The sequence below is a fragment of the Lepisma saccharinum genome, chromosome 2 (genome assembly GCF_977018435.1).
Source record: "Lepisma saccharinum chromosome 2, izLepSacc3.1, whole genome shotgun sequence".
Classification (NCBI taxonomy): domain Eukaryota; kingdom Metazoa; phylum Arthropoda; class Insecta; order Zygentoma; family Lepismatidae; genus Lepisma; species Lepisma saccharinum.
In genome coordinates this window covers 211732076-211754678 of record NC_139230.1, presented here as the reverse complement: position 1 = coordinate 211754678, position 22603 = coordinate 211732076, and the positions used below count along the sequence as shown (strand labels likewise).

At 36.7% G+C, this 22603-nt stretch overlaps 1 protein-coding gene across 1 annotated transcript in view; it reads left to right on the top strand.

The window, feature by feature from the left end:
• The window catches only part of LOC145984297 (uncharacterized), a 45039-nt gene extending 36788 nt beyond the window's left edge, over positions 1–8251 (top strand). Inside the window, exon 2 of the mRNA XM_083117940.1 lies at positions 943–8251. Within this exon, the coding sequence (XP_082974066.1) occupies positions 953–3424 (2472 nt within the window). The 5' untranslated portion in view covers positions 943–952 and the 3' untranslated portion in view covers positions 3425–8251. The remainder of the gene's footprint in view (positions 1–942) is intronic.
• The last annotated feature ends 14352 nt before the right edge of the window (positions 8252–22603 follow it).

Below are 22603 nucleotides of genomic sequence, written 5' to 3'. Positions count from 1 at the left end.
TTTTGCTTAACGGGTGCAAACTGATGGTGACCTCGTCTGTAAAGAGGGTGTGCTCCCACTGTTCCTGACTCCATTCACTGTGCATTGCTGCCCACCTTACACGGTCTCTCTTATGGTGTGGTTTCAGAGGAACCTTGGGTATGGGTCTTCCTAACATCAATCCTTCCTCATGAAGTCGATTCATTATTCATTGTCAAAATATTGTTCCCAACACAAAAACTGTAAAAAACCTCGAAATCAACATTCGTAAGCAAAGCTGCCAATGGAGCGTTCCGCTCTTCCTGCCGTACATGGATACGCGCATGAGTGGCTTCACCCGTGACCGTTGGGGAGAGGCGTAGTTAGCTATCTAGCCTTATGTATATTATTGGTAGAGAGGCTATGGAGATCATGGGGAAGCAAATGCTGATGAAAAAGAAATAGTTCCAATTTTCATCACCAGGTTGAAATATGTTGCTGAAATCTTTTGCACAGTGAACAACATTCTGGGAAATGCTTTGTGAGACCATTGATAATTTTGCCTTATGCTTCCAAAGCTTCATTCACATTTACAGGTCACATACACATGACTATGCCGACATAAACTCAAATTATGGGTTGTTTAAAGTGGAATCCGAATCACTATGTGCCTCCACCGGGTATTGAACCCGGGACCCCTTTCTGTTGCTTTGAATGGGCTCCAGAAGGCTCCAAGTATGGCAACTTTAATTGTGGCTACCCAGTATTTGCTGCTATAGCATTGCCTTTGTACAGTTAATGTACATTTTGATTTGCATGGTTAATGTTATAGTAAACTATTTGCTTGTTAACTAAATATTTTTTTTCCAGATGCATTGGTACATTATGGATCGACTTTGTCACATTTAGACAAAAAGTCATAACTTATTTGTTATGTTTGTGATGGATAACATTTAACTTAAAATTACTTATTTTTTATTTCAGATTTTATTGCATGGTGAGAATGCACATGATGAACACACTCAAGATGCATCATCATCTTGTGAATTGCAGAGTTGTTTTAAAAAGACTCAGGGATGATGAAATACAATTGTACAACACAGACAGATGGAAGAAGCCAATTCATGAAGCTAAGAAAATGAAGAGACAGTGTGGAAGTCAAGACAAGAATGTATGCAAAAAGGGAAATATTGAAACATACATGGACAAGAATGGTAGAATGGAAGGAAACGGTTCTCAGGGAAAGATGGTAATGAATAAGGAGAACAATGATCCATCAGGCTTATGTGTTGAAGATGTGGTGAGTGATTCAGTCGTCGATGAAGAGTTGTCAGTTCCTTCAACCTCTTCGGTCTCTTATGCTGACTCTACTATGGCGAAGGAAGGTGGAGTTAGGTTGAAAATGCAAAAGGCTAAAAAGCAAGATGTAGATCCATTTAAGGATGTAGACTTGATTTGTCCATGTGATCCCCAAGAGACAAGACCAAGAAGGGCATGTCATGATGTTGCTGTTGTTGAGCCATGTGTATCTAGGAGAAACCGGTGGTCCAGCATTGAAAGGAGAAACTTGAGTTATGAAGAGCTTTCTCCAGTGACAGTTCATGCCATGACACAAGTGGAAGATAAAAGTGAAAGTGTGCAGACATATGCAAACACAAATGCCTATCCCCATGAAGCAAATAATTCTAACAGAAATTTGTTGAATGAAGAACGTGTGGGTCCATCAAGTTCAAGTTCGACAAGTAACTTACATCATGCTCGTTTGTCTAGTGATGAAGCCGTTGTTCCCACTAGTATATTAACAGAGAGGGGAAGAAACTCATCTCATGTGTCAAACATATCTTCCAGCGATGATGAGCTATATGATGAATTGTGGCCTACTAAATGCAGTGAATATGCCTCAAATTTTGAGAAATCTGATGATGATGATGATGGAGAGCCATTTCTTGGTTTTCCAGATCAGACACTTAATGAACGAGTAGAGAATTCCAGAATCCCATTACAGACATTAATGATTAATCCTCTGAAGAATTGCACAGTTATTTCCAAAAGACTCACTAATGATGAAGTACAACTGTACAGCACTGAGATACAGAACAAACCACTTCCTAAATCTGAAAAAGTGAAGAGACTGTGTAGAAATCAAGACAAGAATGTATGCAAAGAGGGATGTGTTGAAACATACATGGACTTGAATGGTGGTATCGAAGGAAATAGTGTTCAGAGAAAGATCATGTTGAATGAGGAGAACAATGACCTATCAGGCCAGGCAGTTAAAGATACGGTTATGAATGAACAGTTGTCCATTCCATCAACCTCTTCAGCCTCTGCTGTGATGAAGGAAGGTGGAGTTAGGAGGAAAATGCAGAAAGCTAAAAAGCCAAAGATAGATGAGTGTAGGGATGAAAACTTGATTGAGACAATTGATCTAACTGGACAGGATTCTATGCCTAAAAGCAATAACAATGAAGAGAATGTGGTTCCATCAAGTATGAATGTTTCAAGTAGGGCAAGTGATTTAGTGTCAGTTCCCACAGCCTCTTCTGCAAACACTGCTGTGATGAAGAAAGGTGGAGTTAGGAGGAAAAAGCAAAAGATAGACCCATTTAAGGATATCGACTTGATTCTTCCATATGATCCCCCAGTGGAAAGACCTAAAAGGGCACGTCGTTATGTTCCCGTAGTCAAGCCACGTGTACCTAGGAGAAATTGGCAGCCCAGCATTAAAATGAGATATCTGAGTGATGACGAAAGTTCTCCAAGGACAGTTCATGCCATGGTACACGTGGAAAGTGAAAGTGTGGAGTCAGATGTAATCATAAATTCCGTTCCCCATGAATCAAGTTCTAACAGAAATTTGTTGAATGAAGGGCATGTGGGTACATGCAATTCATCTAGTGACTTACATCATGCTCATTTGTCTAGTGATGATGCTGCCATTGCTTCTACTAATAGATTAACAGAGGGGGAAAGAAACTCATCTCCTCTGTTAGACATATCTTTCAGTGATGATGAGCTAGATGAGGAATTATGGCCTACTAAATGCACTGAGTCTGCCTTAAATTGTTGGAATTTAGATTATGAAGACGATGATGATGGAGAGCCATTTCTTGGTTTTCCAGATTCAACACTTAATGAAACAGCAGAGGATTCCAGAATGCCATTGCAGACATTTAATAATCATCTTCATCTGAAGAATTGCACGGTTGTTTTAAAAAGACTCAGTGATGATGAAATACAACTGTACAACACTGATAGACTGACAGGCTTGGGAAGAAGATCATATCCAATGGTAACAATATCATGTTCAAATGATGTTGACACATGGCCTAACTCTACCTCAGTTTGTTCTTATTCAGATGATGATGAAGAACCATTTCTTGGTTTCCCAGATCAAACACATGATGAAACAATGAAAGATTCTACACTTGAAAGCAACGATAATGATGAGAACATCGATTCATAAAGTTTCAGTGCCCAAACACTCAGATCAAACCCTTGATAAATGAGAGGATACAGCATAATGTGATATTATTTTATCCTGCAATACAGAGAGAAAAAATAGGTTCTCTGTGTGGAATTATTTTCATGATTTCGGTGATAAATGCCAAAGTTAAATAGTGTAATAATTGTGTTGGTGAACTTCACCATTCTGAAAGTAAAAAATATTGTGTATGATAACTTTTATCAAGACAAAATTATGAGTGAAAATTAGTTATTAGTAGGTGGTTATATGAACATTGTTTATATTTTTATACAAAGGTATATATTGATATCTTCCTTGTGCCAAGTCTGCAAAATATTTCTTGCATTTTTACATAATGTTATATGTTTTTGGCATTAGAATTTTAACTTTTATATAGAGGTTATTACATTGTAATCCCATTAGTCTCAAATTAAAATGGGACTTACATTTTGAAGCTTTTAATGTAATCGAGAATTTATTGAATATTTTCCTGAAAGATATTACAAAAGTGCATACTACTTAAATTGCGAAAGTTTTGTTGTGTTTTAAATTGGCTAGTCAGACACATGCCAATTTTAGCCTCATGATGAGGTACTTGAGTGTAGAATAGAAATTTAGAATAAGTGCCACTTCATTGTAGATTTGTTTAATGTGTAGTTAATATTGAGTTTCTAAACAACCTAGTCAAGGAAAGATACTCATGCAAATGTGTGTTGTAAGTTGTTTTACATAAGGCAGGATTTAGAATACATTAGGATGGCATTTTTTTTTAGTTGTGATCTCCTTAATCGAAATTCCACTGAGATTTTGAAACAAAGTATATGTTCCTTTTTACTTTAATATTTTTATTTTGTTTGTATGGTTCAGTAGTACTAATTGAATCCTATTTTTTTATATAAATTCCATGTTTTTAGTTCTGGTTTTCATTGTGTTTATGTAGTAATTTAAGTACTCCACAACATTGAACAAACAGCTAACTTAGGGTTTCCATATTTCACAAATGACACTCCAGGATGCCACTGACCATAAGCCTGTTGAAGAACCAGGGGGTGGGGGAGGGAGACTGGACTCGACTAAGTGGTATGATAATTATTATGACATGAATTTCAAGGATGTTGAGAATATTAAAACATTGCCTTGTAGTCTAATTTTAGAAGAGACGATTTTCCAACAAAACAAATTCAAAAAAATTCAAAACTTAAAAATAATTTTAGGTAAACTGTTTTTTACCTTTTATAATAGTTTCATGTATGGGAGTGTAACTAATAAATAATGAAAACTTACATTAAGTATGCATAGATGGTCTTTTTCGGCTGGATCATCTTGTTTTCCTGCATAGCTATACTTCTCGTTGCTGTGGATTTTTTTCAAGAAATTTGAAATCATTTTTATTAAACTAGGCACACGATAATTTAGAAAACTGAGGCTTAAGAATGACACATGCTTAGATGGTATCTATTTCCAGTTATTTCGCTCAATACTTGATTTGAAAATTTTAGACTGAATAGGTAAGACAGCTGAGTACTGACTGGTTACAGTCACTATATACAATGTAAGATAACCTTTACTGAAATTCAGCACTGCAAACAGAGGGAAATAGAAGTACCATTATTATTACAGTAATTTTTGTTGGCAAGTGCATTGGGCGGTGTCATTGTGAAGTCAAAGAACTCTGCATCACATTTTGTAATTCAATAACTCTTGTATTATTGAGAGGGAGCAGTTCAAATGTACAGTTAGATTGTTTTGTAAACTGAGCATTTTAAAATTAGTACCATGTATTTAAATAGAAATAATATTCCTAACGGTATAGTCTTCTAGTCTTTTAATCATTTCTGCTGTCCCATCCGATTCCGAGACATTAGTGAATCCCAGAGAAATTTTTTGGGAGTCTGTCCTGGAAAATCCAGAACATATAGTAAACCTGAACTAACGTCTCCCCCCTAAGTATTCATTGGTCAGTATGCCGGTTGTCCTGATTTTTATCTCTTGACTGTGTCACATTTTGTTCAAGGGAATGATTTCAAACTAGGCTGTTTGAGTATTTCTTCCAAGGAGGTTGAAATGTTGGCTGATCTTGTGATTATAATTCAATAGTAGTAAGCTGCACCAGTTTGCCCATTCTGTTCCCTTAACCTTCAGTATGAAGAGCTAAAATAAATGCACTGTATATTGCAGTATTTATGAATTTCTGGAAAATTGCTTGAAACATGGGTGTATCAGTTTTATGGAATGCATTTTGTATAAAAATTTCATTATCAGTATTCCAATGAGAGGGAACAAGGAGGGTACCTGTTCTTATGTGTATGAACGGTTTTCATAATTTTCATTTCATTATTCATAATTAGTTATTATGAAGTCTACATTCTTATTTCCATGTATTAAAAGATGTGAAAGTTCCTTATTATTTTATGTTTGTGTGTGTGGAAATATACTGTCTACCACTTATACAGTGCCTTTTATGGTTGAGGGGTCCATGGAGCGACGGCTAGCACAGTGGGAAATATGATTGTGTCTGCCAGCAAACTGGATGCAACATCTGCGTAACTGGAACCACTAGCTATGTAATGAAATAATCTCGTACAATCACATGAGCACTTACCTTGTTACAAGAGGTATTGGAAATGATGTCCTCCTGCATCCACACATTTATGGCATATTAATAGGAAATTTTCACTAACACATAACAGTTCCTCTTCCGAAATTGCTTCAATTTCTCTCCTGATATTTTCTTTCAATTCTTCTAATGTAGGGTTTAAATGCTTGGTGGCTTGCCACACAGATGTCATGAAAATGTCTGTTTCTTGTGCAAGGTGCTGGATGGATTTTGATCGTACTTCAATATCAGCTAGTTTCTCTTCATTAAGCACACAGTTTTACCCTTTGCTTCTTATCAAGAACAGACCCTGATTACCTAAATTTGTTCACAAGTATTCAAAAACTGTATTTGTGTGAAACAGGAAATCTTGGAAATCTGCTGCAAGATGTATTCTAACTTCCTTACAAGAATTCGTAATGACGTAAAAGTTGTACATAAAAATGCTTTGTTTCAGAAAAGCACAAGTAATATGTAAACTAAAACAATCTAAAACATGTGTTAACACCTTAACACTTCACAAAAACATGTAAACTGTACACCAGTTATCTGGATAATGAAGCACTGACACGTACAGTGCCAAGGTCAGCGTACAACTGTGGGTATGAATGCTGGCAGACATGATCCCACTTCCTGCCACTCCATGGACGCCTCGGCACTGTAGTATCACGGAAGTGAGTGTTTTTAATCCATATTTTATGGAATGGTGCCACACATTTAGTTTTTCAACTTGACACACAAAAAAATTTGGTTCTTTTGACTTTCATACTGCCATTATTGGCATAGCTTTGCATAAAATTTTCAAAAAAACAATAATCTTCACTCTGGTTTCTTTTCTGTCCAAAGAGTATTAATATTAAATACTGAAACCAATTTTTACAAATGTGTGTTGTACGATCATGTTTAAAATGTTTCATTTACTATTACATGTGTATGGAGTCAGTGTTTCATAATAGTATAGATATAATTCCTTACCCTTTCAATTATAATTTGTCCTTAATTGTCAGATCTTCATATTTTCCAGGATTAGGGGAAAGTCTTGCAGTACCGACCACTTAAAGTATTTTGATTATAACTTTTGTTAAAGTGAAAGAACTATGAATTTCAAAGCAATTTTCTATTCTTCCAGAATTCCTTTGCTATAAGAAAGATATTATATGTTTTATATTTACTTATAAATAGCTACATATTGAGAAAAATAAAAATGTATTAATTTATACAGACTGAAAAATGTTGCCCAGTACCGACCACCAAATATGGATGACAGTGAAATACAAAACAATTATTAAAATCAATAAAACAAGAAACTGTTTACATTATTTTGTTTGCCCAATTCTAAAAACTATATTTTGTAATACTGTGATATGCAATAACTATATATTTGTACACCAAAAGCAGATGCAGCCTGTCATTGTGTCACACGCTTGGAAAGTATTTCATCTACAGTCGCCTTCATATCTGCTTCGGCCCATTTTCCTTTTTTTCTCTCCTTCGGTGTTGCCATTTTCCTCTGTAATGATAGAAAAGGATCTGACCAGTATCTTCAAAATTAGACCACATTTTCTTCTATAGTTAATATTGGTCAGTACTGGACAACGATGTGGTTGTTGGTACTGGATGACACACTTGTTGTTACCTTGCAGGTGATGACACTATGTAGTGAATATATTACATAACTTTTACCATAAACATTAACCTAACACATGTACCTTTCACAGGCATTGCAAACACATGATGGACTTACCTTAGAAAGAATCAATGGTGTCCTAAATATAACTTTTCTCACTCAAAATATTGTGGAACTTATTCAACGCCTCGCAAACTTTTCTCACTCAAAATATTGTGAAACTTATTCAACGCCTCGCAGTTCCCTCTTTACTGAACAAAAAGACACCGTGCCAGAACTATGTGAGGTATGTCTACAGGATCCTTCCACATGTCACTGTAGTACCCTGCCATCAATCAGCGGAAGTGAGAACTGTAAGCCGGTCGGTACTGTAAGACTTTCCCCTACAAATTATGCAAAATTGTGTGCCGCTTAAATGTTGGGATGTTACTTGTTTCAAAATATAAATTGTGTACGACACTGGACATATTTAATTAATCATTTGTTTACGATTTATGGAAGCTATTATTTGTAATAATTTCAGAGAGAAAAGATTGAATATTTTGACTGTCTATATTTTTAGTACGAACTTTCATTATGAATGTTAAGCTAAACTATATCTAGTTGCGTGAAAAATCTCTTGTTCGTTATTAATTAATATGTTAGAATTTTGTACAATGTAATTTTGTACTTTGTCAATTTCAAATCATTTCATTTTTCAATTTCAGTTTATTAAATTGCTCATTAAAGAAGAAATCTTCATTACATGGTGTTGTTTGTTCTTGCATTTTCTGACATGTATACCAGTGTAAGAGTTGAGCAGAGACTAGATCCATTATCATTCCCTTAGAGATACGTGAAAAACTAAAATGAAAATTGTTCATGGTATTTCAAAGATTTTCTTTTTCCTGTGAAAGTAGGCCTGTAATCTGATGCAGTTTAATTCAAAGCTTCATTGTTTTACAGTTCATGGATTGTGGTAGCATCAGTTTCAATAGTGAAGAACAAAAGAAAGAACTAAATAGCTGAGCACAACAGGAAAGTAGAGTAGTGATGTGACTATTTTACCATTGAACCAAGCTGAACTCCATTGTGTAAGAGCATGCTGAAGACCAGGGCCTACCAAGTGGCTTTTTCATTAGGTGACATGTAATCATTGTATTCAATCCTATTGCCACTGTTTTGTTGCTTTCAGTGGAGGCGCATAGTGGTTCAGATCCCACTTTAAACTGTAGGTCCAGTCCCGATTAGCCTTTTTGTGCATAAAGTGGACTTAAAACAACAATTCAGTTAAATTGTGGCTTTCAGGATTAGAACCCACTATTTCTTATCAAATAACTCCCCAGTTCTCCTCACCAAAATTTTGGAGATTTCCATTGGGAATCAAAGCTAGGACCATTCACTCCAAAGGTGAGATTAGTGACCATTTGGCTATCCTATTTCAGATATTCCATCCCCAAATGTTTCTTTATATAAACCTTGTATTTTATTTGTGGTGCATTTCCAAGAAAAAAGGTCCTGATTTCACACTGAGTATATGATAGCCCTATTTATGAATCATGTTACAGGATTTGAGCAGAACATGAAATCTGTCACATTCAAGTAAGATCCAGGAGAACATCTATGTTTTTACTCCCTCATGTAACCTCATCAGCTGGCACGACTTTAGCTGAACAACATATCTAAACATCAAAGCCCTGTCATCTAAATTGCACTAAGCAGATCAAATTCATACACTGCAAACAACCCATATTTTACTCCACTCCACCAAGAGTAAGCAGAACATTTCACCTCTATTAAAGTTTAACTAAGAAAGTATAAGCCAGAATAAAACTTTAACTTAAATTAAAAAGAGACTGTCTCAGTCCATGTATAGTAAATTTGAAAATAACTTGGATGTGCATTTATGTATGTGTGTGTATGTTATCAAAGGCTGCTGATGTATCAGCTCCTCCAAAAGAGATGGCTAGGTATTGTGAAAGGTGATCATTTTGTTGCATACCAATAGCCCAAGAAGTAAATTGAGCACAAATAAGCCAATTGGTAGCATTGACATTAAATGTGCTTCCATGGTTGTTGTTTTTTTTTTTTTTTACAAATTTAAAAAAAAGAGAGAGAGAAAGCATTTTCTATGAACCAGCTTCCTGGTTGTCATTAGTATTTATTTTCTCTGCTAGATTTAACCATGATAGAACACTATGTAAATCCTACCATTTTATCAGGGATGCTGTCAGGGTGGTGTATGATCTTACTCCTATCCTTGAAATCATTGAATTGAATTGAATTGAATTGAAAAGTCTTTTTATTTACTACAGAGCGAGATTCAACCTTGGGCTGCTCTACCACCTAACTCTGGTGAATAAAAGTTACAATACATACATTTATAATACTGAATAATACTGAAATCAAATAACAAAACATGAATGAATTTGACATAAATGAAAAATAATAAAATTATAAGAGAATACAATGACAGATACATTAACACACACACACACACATACACACGTGTACATACGCAATTTCCAAATCGATACTAAAATAGCATGCATACAGGATGAAATAAATATTCGTTGTGTCAGATAAGTGTTTGCAAAATACATGGTTTTACTTTACTTGATTCCTGTTGCTTAGTCGTACGAGCTAATGCTCAATTGTTGTCTTTGCAATAAAAATAGTACGACTTGTTCTTTGAAGTTTTTGGGTGTTGTAGCAAAAGAAACATAATCGGGAAGAGCATTCCAAACCTTTGCAGACCAGAGGGAGAAGGAGCCTTCGAAACTGACAGCAGAGTGGCGGGGAATGTCGATTTTTCGCCAACCTCTAGTATTGTATGGATGTATGGAATTTCTAAATGCCAGTTTCTCGTGGAGATAGCTAGGTTTTTGCAATTTTAATACTTTATATATTGTAGAACACTGATGCAGAAGGCGTCGCCTAGACATGTTAAGGATTTTGTATGTATTGAGCAAGGGTAGGATGTGCTGATTTCTCCTGATCGAGAGAACGTAACGAATGCAAGAATTCTGTATTTTTTGTATTCTGTTCGATATTTTACGTTGTAAATTCGTGCCGTACACCACATCACAGTAATCGAAAATAGGATATATTAGAGTTTCGATGAGATATAATTTAGTTTCTTTAGTGAAAAAGTCTCTCCTCCTGTAGAGTGATCTCATTATTGTTAGCGCTTTTGTGCATTGAGCTGAAATATGCCCTGCCCAGGAAAGTTTGGGATCAAAAGTAAGGCCTAGATTTTTAACGGTTGGTGCATAAATTATGTTTTGGTTTTTAATTTTGATGTTAATTGTATCATAATTTACTTTTTCAAGATAATAGTTAGAGCCTAAAATTGTGTATACGCATTTATTCTGGTTAATTGCGAGCCTATTTGCAGTGAGCCACTTGTTAAGGGTATGCATGCAATTATCATCATAGATACAAATACTGCATATCATATTTGATGTGTTTGCATCTAAGACAGAATTCATAAGTTTTGCACGGCACACTCCAGAGGATGAACCTTGCCTAATCTACCCACATTGTACTAGACTTTTTCTTCATTTTTGATAGAAATAATAAATGCTAGTGTTAACTGTGAATCTGTCACGTGTTTGCTTTCATACAACATACAAAATGTCAGTTTTAGTCGAGGATTTTGTAGCATCAAACAAGGCTTAAACAAGTAAGACATCATTACGAAAAATGGTTCGGCGTGATGTTCTCTAGAAGCTGTGAGTCTTCTCAGTTATGTACGGCCACACCTTCTATGGTGCATTCGTTTTGGTTCTGGGCTGAGATTACACGTGAACAACTTTGAACAACTCTTATAACACAGGTTAGTACTCATTATGCAATACGACGTTAGGAGTCCCGTGTTCGAATCCCAGCCTGGGTATGGATGTTTGTGAGTGTCCATTCATCAATTTCATCATATCATCACTCATCCACATCTTCGCAAATTAGCCAAAAGTGGCACAAAAGCGAAGTAAAATAAGGCAAATCAATCAATCAAATCATTTTGCAATATAAATATAATTGTTTACATGCTAAAGACATGTGCGCAAATAAGCGAGATATTACGGGACGTTGATGTCGGCATCTTCACCATCCAACATGCGCTATATTGACCCAGACCCAAAACAAATGCACTGTATAACCCTATCCATGTGCATATAAATGCACACACATGTTAATGTATGTGTGCATATGTACAACCAATGCTGTACCCCTCCTTTCACCCTTCCAGAAAAAAAAAAAATCTGGATCCACCTGTGTGTAATAATATACTGTGATGAATGGTTGTAACAATAGCTCAGCAGATGCACCAGGAAACCAAGAGAGTTACGAAACTTTATTTTGAAAGTATTGCCAAGGATTAACCCTTTATGTGGGTATGATGGATATATCCATCATGCCCACTTGTTACCTGCAGAGGTTTGACGGATATATCTGTCCTCGGCATTTTCTGGTTCAATCATCCTCCGTATGAGGAGCAACAGACCTGCTTCTTTTTACATTGAGTTAGTTAACATTTCCGCAATGACATGTCACTCTTCTGAAGCTTCAGAGTATTTAACTTGCCATAACCACATTGGGATGGAGACAGTGCTTCAACACTTGTATACAATACTAGCTGATTCCCTGGGTATTTATTTATCCCAAAATAATGAATTCTAACTATAGTGTAAAATGTAACTAATTTTATTTACAGGTATTTAAAAGTATAAGTACAGTATATGAATGTCACCAATTAGCTTAGCGACTCCTAAAACTATGGATTTGACACTAATGTAATGTAGGTCATTTTTGACATTTTAGTTTTCACCCCCTCTCCCCTCCATGCCAATAGTAATGAACTTGGAGTTGAATGGCATTGGGAGCAGGGTTGGCCTGGGTGGGCCCAGCCCAGTTTTCCCCACGCAGGTTTTTTTCCGAGAAACCCACTTATAATGTTTTTTTTTCAGAAAATGTTGTAAATTATTGTTTTAAATAATTTTGAAGTTCTAGAATTGTCGACAGTTTGAGAAAACTTGTAAAATAAAGGCTTAGCCAAGCTTATAATATTCAAAATAATTAATGTGTTAAAAGTCAGTGATATTTTTCTCAAATCATACTAGAAATGGACTTTTAACAAGAAATAATATGAACATATATCCAAGAAACAAAAAGATGAAAAGGGTCTGAAATATTTAGATCAAACATTGAACGAACAAAGCTTATGTAATTTGAAATGTGGTAGCACTTTACATATCAATCACTTCCGTATGTGGGCTAGCCACATAGTTTCACCTGTGACGATCAACTTTTACAATATTTTTTTCCATGTATAAAACATTACAAAAGAGAACTGAGTACATTTTATTGAAATGTCGTGAAAGTAGAATAAAGTTAACTGTGGTATAATTAAATCAAAAACTTTTCAAATGATTCATTTCATTTCTCAAAATTTAGTATGTGTGCAAATGTTCTGTTTTCTTTCCAATGCCTTGCACCGAGACAGTGACCCCTCCCTCCCTCCAGTTCAGTGCATTGATTGAACGTAATGGGTTGCTTGCCTATGTAGGATAAATATTATTTGTGGTTAGGAGCTCTATGCCCAAGAAGTCTAGCACACTCATAATCTACCACAATTTATATTTTTTTTTCGTAAAAGTAGGGGTCTGGGGTACTCAAGTGAATACAATGCATACATATACTTTCATATTTTGACCGTTTTTGACATTTTCAAACCTTTTTATAAACTATAATTTCGAGCTTTAAAACTTTCAGGAGCATTGTGACAATACTTGCACTGTAAATTCACAATAAAATTATTGAAACCTAATGCATGAATTGAGGAGCATGGGTGGGGTTGATAGGCAAAGAAAGACAAGTCATCTATTTAGTAACCATGATAACATGTTTCTGCAGCTAGAAAACTTGACAGACTGCAATGGTATTACATGTGAATGAAATTGAACAATGTGTTTCAAGATGGTGAATGAAAAACTGATTTTACTCATGTTGCACGCACACTATATACCATGCTCTCCTTTTCCCCAAAACTGTCTGTCTACAATGTATTTTTGGAGTACAAGGAACTAAACTCAGTCATTGTAGATAATCCGCCGGTCTTCAATTTTGCAGTAAAACTTAAAATTTTCATAGTTTAGGAGAAGAGTGGTGGTAAAATCGCAAACATACATTTTGCCATAAATGTAAAGCATTTGAGTTGCAATTTTTAGAGTTACAAGATAACTTACTTAAAGGATTGGTGTCATATTGTATTTGAGAAAAATTTGTCACTATGTTTAAAGATGGTGGACAATTTGACATGCCTTGAGAGAACTTTAAGTTATGCAAATATTTGAGGTTAGATTTTCGTAGATCAAGAAAACCAAGTCTCAGCTATGTTAGGACATTACTTGAGCTAGTTTTTAATAAAAACTCTGTGGTTTAGGAAAGGTGGGGGAAAGTTACCAATTTTGAGACCACGATATCTGTAGCAAATTTAGAGTTTTTAAGCTAAAATTTATGTCGCAAATAGGTACACCCAGGGAATGATTTTATTTTGCATTTGTTCAAAGCATTTAAAGATGGTGGATGAAGAATTGATTTTTCATATTCTGAGGTAGCTCCAAATTCTGATGCCACTTTCAAATATCTGCCTAAACTACATTTTTGGACAATATGAAAAGAGACTTAAATATTTTAGGGCATTCCTTAAGCTATGGTGTAACAAATAATTTTTTAACAATATAATGAATATGTATGTTGGGATCCAAATGAGGGGCACTAATGTTTTGTCCATGGGAACTGTTAGTTTCATAGCAACCAGATATTTTGGAGGATCGATATGGTATTCCATTTGGATGAATTCAGTCAAGAAAAATGTGTCAGACTTATAATTTTGGCATGGTTAATACATGGAGGAGATATTTAAACTTGAAACACCGACAAAAATGATGGGAAATCAAAATTGTGAACAAACTGCATTGAAGCAGATTTAAAAGTGTGTGTGCAGCTACCATATGTTGTATAGTAGGTAAAGGTAAAGTTCCCCATGCATGTAGAACCACGCCATGAATGCACATTCAGGGGATATGGGGGTAGGGCCCGACATACACTTGATCTTGGCCATTTTGGAGGTGATGTGATCACAACCAAACTCTGGCTGCTTTTATCACCAAGGACTCATTGATTTGAGGCTGGGCGAGTTCCAGAGTTGCTTTATGCAGGGACAAGACCAGAAAAATTCCGACTTTAGATCACCCACCCAAAGATTCTAACCCGGGTCTTCTGCATGGCAGTCAGCCAGCCTGTCTACTTTTTTTTACAATACCCCTAAGCAGTAGTATCCCTCTTTTTCTCTCTATTTTCTCAATTTTCTCTGTATTATCATTGGGACAAACACCAACATGCACGTCCGAACCAGTATTCAAACCCGGGACCCCTGGCATTGCAGCATGCTGTGCTAATCACTCCACCACAGAGGTCGACTAAACCACCACAGCCATCAAGTATTAGTATAGTCTTGCAATGCGCAACCCTGGGAACTGATCATAGATCTATTAACTGTTACGCCATCCAGCATGAGTAGAATCAAACTATTGGTCAAATTTTTCAGGACATAGTTATTTAGATAATTTAATCATTTGTCCCGCACTGTGGCTGTGAGGTCATGCTTTGGGCTCTGGCTATGGGACGTGTGCAGGTTTGTTTCCTGAGATTTCGGCCTGTGTATGAGACTGGTGAACACTTACCATCATTGATTAAATTGGGGAGCTACGAACGAGTAGCGAAACCCCATCATGAAAACCTACGACGACGACTGGGGGTTCGTCGTGCTCAGGGCTGTATCAAGGTTTGTGGTGTCCACTGGGCAAAATGTTTTGTGGGGGCTCCCCATTTTTTTATTACTTTTTACTAGGAGCTTTATTAGCTCAATATGTTAACCACAAATTTTCAGTAGTTGAAATGGTAGACCTGATTTTTGAATCAGTAGTCATTCACAATCAAACATATTGCAGATAGGTTTGCAGGGAGAATAGTGCAGTAAAATTCTGTGTCTAAATGTCTGCAGTATATTATGAAGAGTGAACACCGTAACTAAAATATATAGTAAATACTAAAATGGGTTCAGGCGGAAATAGAGAACTGAGCAGTAGACTGTACTTACATACATAATTTATTATAAATGATATTACTTACAATTAAGAGTAAATATGCACAGTCCATCTATTGGACAATTACCGACAGGTTTCTTGTGGAAATTGTAGTAACTACACTTTCTTCAAGAAAATTCCCAAAGGCTTAACACTTATAGTAGACATACTTTTCATGCCTCTTTCGCCGAAAATTCATCTACTATATCATCAAAGTCCAATTCATGAAGAAGTTTATGTTCAATGCTTAATAAACAAAGATTGAATAAGCAATCCTGTCCCATGGCAGCGCGAAGCCTGTTTTTCACTAATTTCATTTTTGAGAAAAATCTTTCTTCGCTGCAGTTTGTTACCATTAAGACCAAATACATTCTAAAGAGAATTTCGACATTGGGAAATGTACTGCGGAATGGGTCCTTACATACAATATTATACATAGACTGTTCCATTGGGATGTATTCCTGATGTTTGACATTGCTACTGCTTACTAGGTGTGCAAACTGTATCAGCTCATTTTCTAGCGAGGGTTCCAGATCCTCCTCATAGATGCTCACAAGCTGGCAAGCTGCAGGTGTCATTTGTGATGAGTTGTCACTGCCAGTTCATTTAGAATACTGAACCTCTTTGCGACAGTTTCATAGGGACAAATTCTGTCTACGAGTGATGAGGTGATTTGAGGTTCATTTTCATAGTCAAGAGGATTCAGTCGGTATTGTACTCTTCTGTGCCACTTCTTCTTCTGGCTATCTCCTCATATTCAGAAAACTAGTTCTTTTTGATTCTACGAACTTATTTAAAGATCTCAAAATATCAATGGCAGACTGAAGAACTAACCATGGATCTTGGAGTGTTTTGCTCGTAGCATCAAATCTCTCTAAAATGTCATTCCAGAAGACTGCTAACAATGCGATTTCCAGGGACAACATCTGCCGTGAGAACCCATTCGCTTCACTTCTTACAATATCCTTCTCAATATCCTTCTCTTCTTTGTCATTGCCTATTTCGACAAGAGCTTCCTTAAAGTTTTCGTAACCTTGGACTATGGCTTTTGTGGCATCTGCTCTACATGCCCACCGAGTCTCACACTTAAACTCTTGGGAACATAGTATTTCCCTTCTGCTTGTCTTAACTTATCCACCAAGGTTTGATAATGGTGAGGTGATTCTGTGAAGAACACATAAAGCAAATGGAAGAAATGAACAGCTGCAGGACATGCATTAGCCGCTGCTTTCCCTACCAGATTCAAAGAGTGGGCACCCAGGCAGGTATCTAGAAATATGTTTCGTGGGGAAAGGGGGGGGGGCGATCCAAGTGTCTCAGGAATAATAATAATTATTATAATGGTGATAATAATGTTTAAATCAAATAATTATATTAAATTAATACTAATTACAATACATAAATTAATATTATTATTATTACACAATTAGGTAAAAAAAAATACTGTAGCTATAAAAAATAGAGAAGAAACAGTGCATATTCAATACGTAGCTTACCTTTAGTTAAGATCGGAATAATTTACACAAAACAAGTGCTCTGGCAATGAAATTAATGTCAAATAGATGAATAAATGAATATTTATCGAATAACAAAAATGATGTCACATGAAGTTGGAGAAAATTAAGTTTCTGATTAAAACAAGTTCAGAGGAAATTAATAACCATCGATTATGCAACAAATGCTAATATTTTCATTACTTAATTTTAGTACTTGCTAAGTCTTTCGGGGAGTCCCGACCCCTGGACACCTCCTAAATACGTCCTTCCTGTCCCTCAAAGCCGTATGATCCCAATATAATCCTTGTTTTCCAATAAGTTCAGAGAAAATTATACAGTAACGGCTAACAAATATATTTTTCATTATTTAATTTTAGTACTTGATAAATCTTTTGGGAGGGGTCGGACCCCCCTAAATACGTCCTTGGCCACAACATGGTACTAGCTCTGCTAGTTTATTTTTCTTTGACGAGAGCTTGCATGCCTTTATACTTTCCACACATATTCACAGCATTATCATACGATTGGCCACGACAGTCATGTATATCAATCTTATGATGGTCTAGAAACTCCAATAACACATTAGAAATAGGAGACCCAGTGTGACCACAATTTGGTAAAAAGGTCAGAAACCTTTCTTTTGGAGATAACCCTTCCATATAAAATACAACTTATGTAATTTTTCACAAGCATAGCCAGCCGGTTAAAATATTTTTTTGGTGTAAGTCCTTCACAGCTTCCTTTTGGTGGGGGCCCCGGGGCAATTGCCCCAGTTGCCCATAGGTTATTCCAGCCCTGGTCATGCTTACCACACGTCACCCCGTAACTGGTTGGATGATATCCCACCTCAGAGTAGGATCAGTTGGGAGTCTGGCCAGCAGTCTGTAGGTAGGCCTGGACTCTCAATGGTCTGTTGTGGCATGGGTTATGTACAACATTTTTATTTAATAATTTCAAGGTGTGAGACCTTGATCGTCAATTCTTAACTATGTTAACAGAAAATATTAAATAGTTTTTGACTCAGTGAAATAAAACAATACAAATTGAATGTTCCAATATATTACTATCAGGAAAAAATGTTTTTCATTTTTAAAGTATATATATATTTATAAACATAACCTAAAAAAAAACAGTTTTGCCCAGGTTTTAAAGGGCTTTATCTGAAAAATACCAAAAAAACCCACCTGGGTTGGTTTTTTTTCGAAAAAACCTGGGCAAAATGCCAACCCTGATTGGGAGTGTCACTATTCTTCTTAGCGACCCCAAAAACTATAGATTCCATGCTAATATCAGTCTTTTTACATGTCATCCCTACCCTAGGGGTTCCAGGTGTGTCTTCTAGTTGAACGGCATTCAGAGTGTCACTATTCTTCTTAGTGACTCCGAAAACTATGGATTCCACACTAATATCGGTCATTTTCGATTATTTTTACTTGTCACTCCAACCCCTATGGGTGCCAGGGGTGTCTTACCCCCACAGTATTTCTTTCCAGATTGTAAGTTATATTTGTACCAAGTTTGGTTGATATTGCTCCAGGCGTATGAGAGTTATCCCGGAAAAAATACACATGCACACACATCCATTTTTATATATATATATAGAACAAGATATACTCTATGTGATCAGAAGTATCCGGACACCCACCTGAAAATAAAGTACAAGTTTGGGCAACCCTCCATCGGGAACAGTGGCAGTCAGTACAGTGTTGGCCCACCCTTAACCTTGATGACAGCGTTCACTCTCACAGGCATACTTTCAATCAGGTGCCGGAAGGTTTCCTGAGGAATGGCAGCCCATTCCTCACAGAGTGCCAAAATGAGAAAAGGTATTGATGTGGATCGATGTGGTCTAGCATGAAGTTGGCATTCCAAAACATCTCAGAGATGTTCTATGGGATTCAAATCAGGACTCTACGCAGGAAAGTCCTTAGTGGGACATTGTTGTCGTTATACCACTCCCCCACAAGCCCTGCAGTATGGACGGGTGCTTGAAAGACACAATGGTCATCCCCGAACTGGTCTTCGACGGTAGGCAGCATGAAAGCTGTTAAAATGTCAACGTAAGCTTGTGCCGTGACATTGCCATGTAAAGCAACAAGGGGGCCAAGCCCCCTCCAGGAAAAACATGACCACACTGTAACCCCGCCACCTCAGAATTTCACTGTCTGCACTACACAGGCTGGTAGATGTCGTTCACCAGGCATTCAAACCAACCTCCAAAATAGCTGACCAACTAAACAAACATAAATTGTACTTTCTCTCCCCCTCAACAATCCAGGCATCTATGATGCTGAATGCAAGTGCAAAGCTCATTACATCGGCAGATCCATCAGGCCCATCAGTGAAAGAATTCAGCAGCACCTATCAAATGCAAAAACTGCCCAATTCAGCACCGGACTTGCCAAGCATATCAAATTCCACAACCATAAAATTGAGAAAGTACGTGTCAAATACAAAGCACACTCTCTCATAAGACACAAAAATCAAAGAAACACACGCCATCATGCACTACAACCATGAAGTGAACATAAATAGTGGTCAGGCACACCATGCCTTGGCTTCCGTTACTGCAGCAATTAACACCGGACAACAGCAACGACATACAGGCGACAGCAGCACACCTAGCGGCGATTTAGGAAAAAACAACAGAAACGTGCCAAGCATGGACGTCCGCAGGATTTTTTCCAGGGAGGGGCAAGGAAGGTATTTTTTTCCAGGGGGGGCAAACAAGGCACATTTTCTCCAAAAATAGTGTTGTTCCCTAAAAAAACATTGCTTGATGTTCATGCAATAATTAACACATATTATTGTGGCTAAAATGAAATTATGTGTGTGAAATACATAATTTTTGGTTGACTTCCATTTTCCAGGAGGGGGGCCATGGCCCCACCTTGCCCCCCCTTCCGGACGCCCATGGTACCAAGCAACAACACAACAAATTCCAACGAGGATGGTGGCAGTGACTACCAAAATTAATACATAATAATGTAAAACATAGGAAACAATGTAATTTATTATTTTCAAACAGTTCAAAAATCTAAAAAAATATAGGTGGTGGGCCTGTGAAGCCCCTCCGCCCAACTTTCCAGTTAGCTAGGGTTAAAATTGTATCTGAACCACTATGCAATATGTGTCCATTGGGATTGGCCAATATCTGTCTCTTTGTTGCTACATGATGTATTTTTTTTTTTAGCTAGTTCTAAAATATGTCACTACAAACCTGTAAACTCATAACAGTAACTTCAAGTGAAATAGGTTAGCTGTAATTGGTAAAAAGCCAAAATTTACGTTTTCCCCCCCAAAAATCCAGCTTTTTATCGGAAGAAAAAACGTCCATTCAAAAAACCTGGCTTTTTTGCAACTCTAGTAAAGATGGATGAAGCGTAGTGCTGATCATATCACCTCCAGTATGGCCGAGATCGATAATGTATGAAACTCTATCCTCCACACCTGTATTCCTGAATGGCATGGTGCAATCGACAGTTACCGGCAATAAGAATGGAACACCTAGATCCTGAAATACTCCATTTTTCTACAAGGTGTGTGTGTTGCATAAATCTACGGGGCTGGTAGAACTTGCCATTGAAAATTAGCTATTAAAATCCACTTATCGCAGTAGAGTTAGGCAACACACACAGCACCTCCTAGGGAAGCGAGTATTTCAGGATCTATATGTCCAATTTTTATTGTCAGTGACAGTACAGGGAAAGCATTTCCTTTACAATATTTCTTGTTAGAAGGAAACAATAGGGGCAAAAGCACTAAAACACACAATATAGATAAATGGCATTGTATTTCTAAAATCTTACGTCGTTCAATAAACACAATTCAGAATCATATGTTTTGGAGTCAATTTTTTGGAATATATGTACCAAAAAAAATAGGTTCATCTAAAATTTAATATGGACCCTATTGCATGCTAGTACTGAACAGCGTGAAATAAACCCACATTGCTGTTTCTATCCTAAAGAAATATAAATGGTCTCTGATATTGTACTCTTACATAAATGTTCAGTTTTAGAAATGAAACACTGTTCGTAAAAATTAGTTTGAAACCAATGATATTTAGCAAGGCAAGCTAAAAATAAGAAAAGACTGCACGAGAAGTTCAAATAAAAATCTATATGTATTCCATTACTGCACTGTACTTTCCTCTGGGGTCTTTTTTCGCATTTAGCAACTATCCTAGCCTACCAATGTTATACATTTGTCCTACCACAAGTTCAGAGTAGAATTGTGCTTTATTATATTTTCCAATGCAGCTTTCTTTTACTTCATCGACAAACATAAAAACTAAACTGTGAAAAGCATGCCTCACAACATTTATGAATAGCAGCAACTTCTCTGGACTTGGCCCTGTTCCTTATTTGGGGGGGGGGGGTTATAGCAAAGTTTCTTCCTGTCCGTTGGCTTACCAGTGACCCTTTCAAAGTCATTTCGATCTCAGTGGCTCTTTGTACATAAGTCCATTTCCTCAATAGCTCATGATGGGTAATCACCAGATTCCCATATTTAGTCCTAGAACAATTATCCATATTTGGAAATCATGAGATCACGGTTTTCCTTGTTTCAGAGAACCTTGAAGTTGTTTACTAATAGTTCACCCTTTTATGGGTTAGCCACTCCCCCTTATTCCAACCATGGCTTTTGGGCCAATGAATTGGACTTATGCTCTTCACCTTTTGGCACCCTCATAATTCAACTGGGATGTCATTGTAATTTATGTGTTCGAAAGTCCTGTTTTCAAGCCCAATTTCCTTGTATCCTACCCAATCCAACGAAAGCACAAACATCTTAATTCTGTCCATACATTGGATAGATTATACACTGGTGAATCGCTAAAACTTTGTATGCAACTCTGAACTTCATGAAGATTCCACATGCAAAATTAACCTTCACTCAGTTAATACAGAAATAAAGGATAACAATCCCAACCTTTATCTCATAATCTGGCTACTATTCCTCTTGGGAATCACAATTACCTTCATATCATGGATCCTATATCGCATCTATTTCAGAAAACAACCTTCGCGACACTCAGTAAATAAACCGGTTGCCATGAGGAAAACTCAACTAGAACTACCTACATATGAAGCTCCGAAGGCACCGCACATATATGAATGTATCCTAGGCTAGGATTGACATATCGATGAACTCTAATAGTTTTTTTTGTTCCAGATCCCAAATATTTCTCTACATTGAACCACCACCGTACTCATTTCTTCAGAACTCCAGTCCAAGGGTTGAAGATGATGATAACCTAAGATTGTTCACTCACCAAGTCAATCCGGACCAGATCCCCATCTATCTCTAATTTGAACTTCAACACACCTG